Source organism: Balaenoptera physalus, assembly GCF_965194825.1.
Source record: "Balaenoptera physalus genome assembly, chromosome: 10".
Taxonomy (NCBI): domain Eukaryota; kingdom Metazoa; phylum Chordata; class Mammalia; order Artiodactyla; family Balaenopteridae; genus Balaenoptera; species Balaenoptera physalus.
In genome coordinates this window covers 99043613-99053440 of record NC_138889.1, presented here as the reverse complement: position 1 = coordinate 99053440, position 9828 = coordinate 99043613, and the positions used below count along the sequence as shown (strand labels likewise).

Sequence of the window (9828 nt, the reverse complement as noted above, 5' to 3'; positions counted from 1 at the left end):
GCTCTTCCTATGGCTGGCTGCTTCCCATCATTTGGGTCTGAGGTTAAATGTGCTCAGAGAGAGGCCTTCTCTGATTCTTTTGTCTAGAGAAGGTTCCCCTCTGAGAGTCTCCATTTTGGCTTTTTTGTTTTCTTCATTGTCCTCAACATGCTGTATTTATTTGTTTACTTGTTTTTAGTGTCTTGTCCACTGTTTGTCTCCCTAGTGCCTGGTGCATAGTTAATACTCCAAGAGATTGTTGTTTGTTGATGTTGATAAGAACAATAGCTCACTGTATTTCCAGAATGATGCTGAGCATTAATTCACAATCATTTTGTGTGGCAGGATGGACAAGGATTATCCCCATATCTCAGATAGGAAAAGTGAGGCCTGGAAAGGTTAGGGGACTTGCCTGAGGCCCCCTAGCTTCTAAGAAGTGGAACCCAGGTCTCTTGACTCCTGGTCAAGTGCTCTTCAAAAACAGAAGTGAAGAGCAATGCATTCTGAAGCAGAGGTGTGCTGCAGTGTTGGCCCAGCTCACTGTTCCTAAATTCTCCATCTTCACCCACCAATTTTTTTTGCTGGGCAGGCTGACTTCCATATCCCTGCCTTTTGTACCAGGCATTTTTTTTGTTTGTTGTTTGAGGCAAGTTAAAATATATTTTCTGAGTTTTTTTTTTTTTTTTTTTTTTAGTTGTATCCACCCTATTTCAGGTTATCTTTGTTGACGTGTATGACATTTATATGTTTTTTTTAACCCTTCCTGGCTTTTTTTTTTTAGAGGAAACTTTCAAGAGAAACTCCTTCTTGATAGGTACATTTTTTCTTTAGCAACATGTTATCACTGGAATCAAAGGGAGAAAGTGATCTCTTTTTCCATTGGTTGTATTTGTATGTCACAAACAAAAGACAATTTGTTCAAAATAAAAGGGACAAGAGAGAAGGGGAACAGTGGGTTTGCAGGGGAAGGAGCACCTCTTCTGCTGCTTGCAGAGGAAACATTACTGGGGGCGGTCTTGGCTCCTTTAAATACCATAGAGATGAGCTGGGGGCGGCGGTGCTGACTGTGGGAGAGGCTGGGATGCTGGAAGGCTGGCTCTGGCTGTTCCCTGGGCTTCATCTGCATCAGAACTGGGGTCTTCTGCCGCGTGTGGATTCAAACCCATCCACATACACTGCACATCTTTGTGCTTTTCTGTGTGTGGGTCTTGCACAGTAGGCTGTTCAGTTGTGTCGTGAGAGTTAAGGCTGCCTGAATTTTTTTCAAACTATTTAGGTTTTTCTTGAATCTTGTTCAAGAAAGTGCAACTAACATTAAGAAGGTTATCTCAATTTTCTGATCATACAAGGGGTGCAGGAACGATTATGTCCCTTCTCTGTTTAAGGGACCTGGTGACGGTTTTAAAATCGTTTAGAATCAAGTCCAGATTGACCACTGCATTCAAGGCTGTTCATGCCATGGCCCACCCTCCTTTCCTATCCACCCTCCTCCCCCCCAAAAAAACCTCTCACCACTCCCCATGTGCTCTTTCCTCCGCTTAACCTTGTTTCCTGGGCCAGTCTACCCTTGCTCCTGGAGCCCCCTACTTGCCCAGTAATATTCAGTTCAAACATCTTGGCCCTTGTGAAGACTTGGTCTCTCCATCTTCTGAGACCTCAGGGCAATACGGCATCTGTTATGGGGACCTTGATGTGTGTTTATATTTGAGACCCTTAAAGCAGATTTGGGTCTTCATACCAGTATGTTCTACCACAGTGCCTGGCACGTAGTAGATGCTCAAAAAATGCTGGGTACAGTTAAGGGCATTGTGGTTAAGTACCTGTGCTCTGAAGGCAGAGACCTCCGTCTGAATCCTACTGCTGCCCCTTCCTTCCTGTGCTCCTCCTTGAGCCTCAGTGTCCTCATCTGTAAAATGGGGGATCAGCGATGGTGCCCACCTCAAGGCGCGTGGGAGGGTTGTGGATATGAATGATGGAATAGAGGACTCAGCAGTGTCTTGCCTCCAGCAAGTGCCCAGTAAATGGCAACAAGCACAAATACGAAACCTGAGGTCCGGAAGGAGTCTTGGTATTTGGATCAACCGCTTGCCTGGAGGGAGAACAGATTCTTAGAAGGGCTGTCCTGCTAGAACCCAGGCTTGGTGATGGCAGGGATGAGCCTTCTTTCATAAATCCCAGCCAGACCCTGCCTGTCCCTTCTCGCTGCACACACACAGGATGTCTTACTGATTTTTAAGTAAATCACACACAATTCAGGGCATCAGGCCCCACCAACTTCATTAGAAACCACCTGGGATTGTGTGGGGACTGGAAGAGAGTAGTCGTGAGAAGACCCACTCTCCCCAGCCTTTCGTTACAGGGGCTGAAAACATCAGGAGTTACCCCAAGGAGTTTTGTTCCACTTGGTGGAACAAAACACCCAACAGAAGGGACAGGAGTTGTGAAAGCCACCCTCAGGCCCGGAGGGTGTGGCGAGGGGAAGGGAAGATTCTTTCGGCCCCAAACTCGGGGAAGTTTGTAATTGTTAGCTTAACACCTTCATCAAGAGCAGGTTACAACACCTGCCCTGCAGGGACCTGGATCTTGGAGGGCCCAGCACAGCTTAGGTGGAAGGCTCTGACCCTGGAGCTGACCCTGGCTCCATCAGCATGCCCTGGAGAGGCAGAGATGGGAGAAGCCAAAGCGGCTCCCTGCCTCCACTTCTGGGGGGCTGTTACCTGAGCCAGGTAGTTGTTTGTGCCAGGTGGCAGCTGCCCCTCAGGGGCAGGGGAGTGAGGTGGGCAAAACTGGTGTTAGCGACTGCGGGAGGGTGTTAATGACTGCCACATTCAAACAGTGGAAACGTGGGGTGCAGACAGCGGGGGGGAAAGGGCGCAGGGAAAAGGTGCTCTCCCGTGATGCAGCCCACTCCCAGGCCACTTCCCAGCAGCCCCTGCAGGTGCCTGGGCCAGGCTCGGGTACCGCTGATCCTTCACCCCCTTGCACGGGGGCTGCTGGTCTCAATGCAGAGAAGAGAGAATGTTTGTTCATTTTCTCCCTCGGCCCAGCCTACACTCTCCTCCAAAAGAAGGCTGGTTTGGGGTGGGCCAAAGCTATGCTGCCTGCCCCAGGGCACAGAGGTGTGAGGTTTCCCAAATCCTAAGCCTGTGGTGGGGTCACACCCCCATCTCCCCTGAGTCCAAGTGAAGACGTAATGGCTTTGCCAATACTGTCCCTTAAAGGTTGTGGCCTGTCCCCAACCCCAAAGGTCATGTGGAGGTAGGAGGCCCTGGCAGGGGGACAGGAAGGGGTGCTGTCCCTCTCCTACTCCCAGAGAGCTGGTGCTCTTCCAGAGAACCTAACTGCCTCTTCCCATGGGGGACCCTCCTCCCTAGGGAAGGACAAAAACCCAGAAATAGGAAAGAGGGTCGAGACAGGTTTGGCAACTTTCTGACATCACTTGGAAACACTGGTTCCATTTCAACCACCAGGTTCCCATCAGGTCTGTAAGGCCACTGTCTCTGGGTCCAGAGAGACACCTTCACTGCATTCATGGGCGTTCTCCCTGGGCTGGGCGGGGCCATCACAGGGTCTCCGGAGAAGCTCACACCTCCACGTTACTCTTCTCCTCCTCCTTGGGGCGGGGCTCCTCCTGAATCTTTTTCATCTCCCAGCCCCTGACCCAGGTATAGGCGGAGGAGCCTCCCAGCACCATCATGTTGCTCATCCACCAGAGGAAGCTCTTCGTCTCCTCGTAGTAGAGGACGGCCAGCACCGTCTGGGCGCAGGCTTTGGCTGTGCCGGACACGTTGTGGGTCAGGGGACTGGTGAACTTGATCTGCAGTCCTGTTACATAGCCGATGGCGAAGCCAAACAGGCCGCCCAGCGTCATCATGCCCCAGAAGTGGGCGCTGCCCAGCTGGGGGAAGTTGTAGAGGGCCGGGAGCTCCCCCAGCAGCAGGAGCAGGGGCAGAAAGAGGACGCAGGCATTGACGTTGTTGTAGAAGGTCAGACGCCAGATGCTGCCGTCCACCGCCGGGAGCACCTTCTTCGTGTAGATGGCGTTGAGTGAGACGCAGAGGCTGGCGAGCACGCCAAAAAGGGTGCCCGTCCAAGACAGGGTACCCTCTGCGCCCTCCTGGTCCACACCAAGCCAGAAGCCACCTATAGTAGGGAGAGGAGGAGAAGGGCGAGGGGGATGAGGATGGGCAGGAGGAAGGACAGAGAATTTTGCCACCAAAGTTCACAGACTGTGTAACGCTGTCCTCATCATCCCATCCTCCCTGCTCTTCCTGCAAGAAACGTGTGCAAAGTCTCCCCTACATGCTAAGCACAACGCAGGGCTGGGGAAGTAGCCCAGGACATGAACCCTTCCTTACGGAGCTCATATTCTGGCAGAGGAGAGAGACATTAAAACGATTCATTTCCCAATGACTTCTTTAATTACAATTGTAATGAGGCCCATAAAACAGTACAGGGTGCTGTGAGAACCCATAACCGGGTGACTGTGCTGGCCTGGGGCACCTGGAAAGCAACATTTGAAATGAGCTCTGAAGGATGAGCACAGATACAGCACTTAGTGGTTAAGATGACCTTGGGAAAGCGACTTAAGGTCTCGGAGCCACGGCTTCCCGGTCTGTAAAATGGGAGCCTACAATGGTTAGAAGCACTTGTGGCCTGAGGTCTTTGGGGATAGTCACTCTTTCTGAGACTCTCACGTTGTGACATCTCCTGCTCACAGAGCCTCCATGGCACCCCACTGCCCCCCAAGTCTGCAAGGAGTCTCAGCCTGGCACGCTGGGCTTCCCATGCCCTTGCCACGACCTGTGTCTCTGTGTCACGATCACCCCGAGTCCTCTCTCATCTCCCTGCTTCTCACACCAGAGCTCAGTGTCCTTGACCATTTACTGCACCAGAAGCACCCTCCTCCTTCCTGGGAGATTGCACTCATTCTTCAGGGTCAAAGCCAGTCTCTCCAGGGGTGAAGTCTTTCCTGATACCCCCAGCACCCGACCTCTTCCTGGCCTCCTCCTGCTGTGCTTTCCTTCAAGACCCTTGCCTGCCCTGGGCTGCTAGGCACCTGCCCATGGGGACAGTACAGTCTCTTTAGCTAGACCCCACCTTCCCAGAAGGCAGGGGCTGAATCTTACACATGTTGTATCTCCCGTGACGTGGTTTTGGTGTCAGAGAGATTTGGGCTCTGATCAGGCTCTGCTATTTAGAGGCTAGGTGGCCTGGGGACAGTTTACTTAACTTCTCTGAGCTCCCATTTCCTTCAGCTATAGAGAGCTGGGTCACATTCTTGACCCTCCCACTCCAATCAATCTACTCTCCGCCTTGCAAACAGAATGATCTTCCTACAGTACAGATCTGCTCAGGTCCTGTCCTGCCTTAAGGCCCCTCTGTGCCTCCCCACTGCCCTCAGGAAATAGTCCAGACTCACTTAACTTGGGCAGCCTCAGGGGTGCATCTTGCTCTGGCCCAGCCATGCAGAAATGCGCACGTGTTTTCTACTGACTAGAACATTCTCTCCTCACTCCTTCCTTATACCCATCTAGTACTTTCTCCGGAATGCCTGCTTAGATTCCTCCCTCCCCACTCCCCACCAGGGTTTCCACAGCACCTTTTGTGTCCCAATCCCAGGAGGCCTAGAGAGTCACCTGAGACCCGTCTTCCCCCACTTCCCCCACGAGGAGGAAGGAAGGGGAAACACTGTGGAGAGGAAGCCAGGTGCTGGGCCAGCAGAGAGCACCAGCCTCCAGGGCGCCTGCCCCATCAGGCTGGCCAGCGAATGCACTTTCCCAGAAGCTATCTCACCATCTGCTACTTTGATTACTTTTCGGGACTTGGGCCTAGTTTCCCTAATGACTTCACTGGTCGGCATGCAAATTTGCCAACCAGGAGGTCCCTCCCACTCCACCCCTTATAGGGTCAGCAGGGCTGAAGTGGAGATCCCTGGGGCATTTGGCTAAGTGAGGCCTGGGAACCCATACCAGCTCCCTTGGGGAGGAAGTGGGAGCAGCGAGCCCGATCTGCCAGGGGTCTTAGCAGCTCCCCCGCACTCCAACCTCTGCCCTGCTCCCTCTCCCACCTTGGACCTAGACTGGGCAGCCCTAGGTCCCGAAGTGGCTCAGTGAGGGGAACATTTTCTAGGACAGGTGGCCTGCGATGGGCCTCTCCCCGGCAGCCAGTGCATCTCAGCCTGAGACTCTGAGACACCAACTGAGAATATGTAGGTCAACCAAGATGGAATTTGCAGCACCAGGAGGAACCTGAACAGGTTCAAAGAAAGATCCCATTCCTGGATGACTGAGCCCCAGGAGGGCTCTGAGGGGGTGGGAAGCTGGGGGTGCTCTTACCTAATGGGCTGCAATAAAACATTTTGTGATGATGGAAATGCTCTGTCATCTGTGCTGTCCAATACAGTAGCCACTGGCTACACGTGGCGACTAAGCACTTGAAATGTGGCTACAGAATCAGGTAACAACACCTGCAACTGAATAACCGAATTTTAAAAATTTCACTGAATTTGAATTGGAATAGACACATGTGGTCAGTGGCTGCTGAACCGGATAGTGCAGTTCTAACCTCTAGGGGACAAGAACAGAGCAGAGTGGTTAGAAACACAGGCCTGGGGGTCCGGCCAATCTGAGTTTGCATCCCAGCATGGCTACTTCCTAGCTGTGGGGCCCTGGGTAAGTGACTTAACCTCTCTGTCAGTTTCCTTGTTTGTGTAGAGTTGATCACGGTGATGCCACCACCCAGGCGATCTCTGGGGAACACAGGAGATGCTGTATGCGAATGATTAGCACAATGTCCCCATCGATCATTTTTATTTTCTGAGGGTCAAGTCTGGGAAGACGGCTAAGTTATCTCAAAGCATATCTCTTGACACTGACTCAGGCATTATTGTAAGCCTGCAAGGTCAGACGGTGATGGTATATTTATTACAAGATGCCATGTCCTCTAGAAAGAGCACTGGATGGGGAGTCAGGTCACTTGAAGTCTTGAGAAGCAAGAGAGTATAGTGGTCAAGTGTAAGGAGCCAGATTACTTGAGATCAGATCCCACCTCTGCCACTTAGCTGAGTGATCTTTGACAAATTGCTTAACTTCTCTGTGCCTTGGTTTTCCCTCTGTGAAATGTAGATTAGAATCCCATCTTGTTTGAAGGGCCCTAATTGGGCCCCTAACTTGCTAGGTGACCTCCAGAAAGTTACTTGCTTTCTCTGGACCCCAGGCTCTTCCTCATATGACTGTCATGACAAGGGAGCTGGGACAGATAAAGTCAAAGGTGTTTGACAGGGTTGTTCTTTAGGGTTTTGGCCCCCATCTTCCCCCACCCCCCACAGCCATTCCCCGTGGCCCTGGCTGGCCACTCACCAATGATGATGCTGCAGGCGAGCAGGGCATAGAAGGAGGTGGTTTGCTTGAGCAGCAGGTAGGAGAGTAGCACATTGAAGACGGTGGTGAGTGAGCGGCCCACGTTGTAGAAGGCCACACCCACATACTTGAGGCAGAGGTTATTGAAGGTGATCATGCCAATGAAGACCACCGACAGGGGCAGGATGCTTCGGGCCACCCTGAGGTCCAGGCGCAGGGTAGGGAAGTCCATGGTACCAGGGCAGCAGGTGGCCAGTGAGCTGAGGCCCTTGCACAGCAGCGCGGTCACCAGGCACTGGTAGAAGGTGACGAAGATGGGGGTGTCCAGCCGTAGGGAGGGGCTATCCAGCAGGTACTTGTTAAGGAACACCATGGAGATGGACGTGACCCAGTAGAGAGAGACTACCAGAGCGATCTGCAGTGCCCGCAGCACAAAGGGCTTCTCGTGGCTGGCCTCTGCCTCTCCGGAGGGGTCGGAAGTCCCCATCAGTGCCATGTGCAGGATCTTTGACCGCTTCAGAGAGGCCCTGTTCATGGTAGCAGAGGAGCTGGGTCACCCAACAGCCAGACTGATTTCCTGGAGTACGGAGCTGTGGGCTCACTTCTGCTTTCTGCAAGCTTAAGTCCTCAACTGTCACATGGCAGGTGGCCTGGAGGCCTCCCACCCTTCTCCTGGATGGAGAGGTTCTGCTCTGGGGTGAGTCCCACAACCTGCTGCCACCCTGAGGGGGTTCATGAGACAGACACAAGGAAGAGGTGAGGGACGGGCTAAGGTTGGACAGAGATGACAGGTCAGGGGAGAAGGGGCTGGGACCTAGCAAGGAGGATTCGCAGGACGGGGGGTGGCGGGGGAAAGATATGGAAGGAAAAGGGGGAGAAATGCAGGGCGGAGGTGCTAGAAAAGGGCGGGGGACAGCGTGGGGAAGAGATGCAGAGAGAGACAGGCATGGGTTGCTACGGGAGAGAAAGGTTTGCAGGGTGAGAGGGGGAGGCATGCAAGGAGCTGAAAGGAGAGCGTGCGGGGGGTTTGGAAAGAGGGTGCAGGCGAGGTCAGAGGCACTCAGGGCCCAGGAGCTTTGGACCGGAAGGAAGCTGGGCCAGTACAAGCTCCAGGCGGGCGGTCTTCCCAGGTGCCGGCCCTACCTCCGCCCCGCAGCCTCCGGACTTCCGAGGCCGCTCCCGCCGGCGAGGCGGGCCCAGGACTCATTTCCTGACACGCCCCCAACCGCCTCCTTAAAGAGCCCGCAAGCCTAGCGTCTCCCTTAAAGCCACAGCCTCAGAGAAATGGCCTTTGGAGTCAGGCTCGCGTCGGGTCCCTGGCAGCCCTTGTGCGCTCCCTGCCCGCAGATGGTGGTGCTGGTGTTAGATCTCGGTAGCCGCGGGAGGTGCCTGTGGGTGCTAGAGCCTCGGCCCCCTTCCTCCCCCCAGTCCCCCCTCCTCCGCCCCTGCTCCATATCCTCTAGAGGCTTAACGCCTCTCGACTCGGCTCATCTGCAGGTCCACGTTTCCCCTCATCCCCGGGCAGGACTGCGTCCCCAGAGCCTTGGGACCACCCCGCGTTCCCCGGCGTCTAGAGAACCCCCGCCCCGTAACCTGCCCCGCGTCCCTCTACCTAGTCCCGCTCACACTTCCAAAACCTTGTTGCAGTCTCCTCCTTCCCTCTACTTTCACCGCCCCCATCCCTCTCCCGAGCCGGAGACCCCCAGCAGCGCCCCCCACCCCACCCCCGATTCGAGACCCTCCCGGCGGCCGGATCCGAGCCTCAAGTCAGCACCCCCTCCCCAAACACCCTCTCCAGGCCGGACTCAGCCGCAAGCTCCGACCCCGGGGCTGGCGTTCCCTGGCCGCGAAGGCGACCCCGCGCTCACCCCCGTCCTCTGCACCTGCCGCCGGCCCGCGCCACATTGAGTCGCACCTGCAGCGCCGCGCCCAGGGCCGCGCCCGCGGGAGATTACTTCCTGCTCTCCCAGCTACGGGCGTGGGCGCCGCGCCAGCCTCGCCGGCCTGCTCCCCACGTGGACCCGGGGTGGCGGCGGGGCGACCCGGGCCGTAGCCTGACCTTGGCCCCGGGTTATCCCACCGATCGTGGGAGCAGGCCCCCTTCTCTTTCCAAGGCCACCCCAGACCCGGGTATACCGCCCAGATCCCCCGCTCCAGTTACCGCGGCTTGCACGTCCCAGTACCCGGCTGCATTCGTGGTCCGCTGCCGCGCACCCGGTCTGTGCTTCCAGAAGTGTGTTCGGGGAACAGCCGGGATTCTTCCTGCCAGCAGTTAGTGGAGGGTCCCCCTCCCCCTCCCAGGGACGGGCCCTGGGAAATGGTCACCAGCCTGGGCCGTCACTCACCAGACAGCCGGGAGGACCGACTTCTTCCTGGTACCCGCTCTAGCACCAACGTTGGGTAGCTCACTTCTCCGGAGTTATCGTCATTAAAACTAGGGGTCTGGACTATACCAGTGGGTCTCAACCTCCTTGCTCAAAACCCTAGC

The 9828-nt window shown here is 55.0% G+C and overlaps 1 protein-coding gene across 5 annotated transcripts; it reads right to left on the bottom strand.

Annotated features, from left to right (window-relative positions):
• Positions 1-848: 848 nt before the first annotated feature.
• SLC35C1 (solute carrier family 35 member C1) lies at positions 849-9635 on the bottom strand. 5 transcript variants are annotated; one of them, XM_082478173.1, is made up of 3 exons: positions 9502-9635; positions 7341-7867; positions 849-4122 (listed from the first exon to the last, which is right to left on the bottom strand). In XM_082478173.1, the coding sequence occupies exons 1-3, from the start codon at positions 9531-9533 to the stop codon at positions 3563-3565; spliced, it is 1119 nt and encodes a 372-aa protein (XP_082334299.1). In that variant the 5' UTR covers positions 9534-9635; the 3' UTR covers positions 849-3562. The 5 variants fall into 5 exon arrangements, with proteins under 5 accessions (XP_082334299.1, XP_082334301.1, XP_082334302.1 ...); XM_082478175.1 differs by having other exon boundaries at positions 7341-8062; positions 9502-9579; XM_082478176.1 differs by lacking the exon at positions 9502-9635 and adding an exon at positions 9209-9284.
• Between the last annotated feature and the right edge of the window lie 193 nt (positions 9636-9828).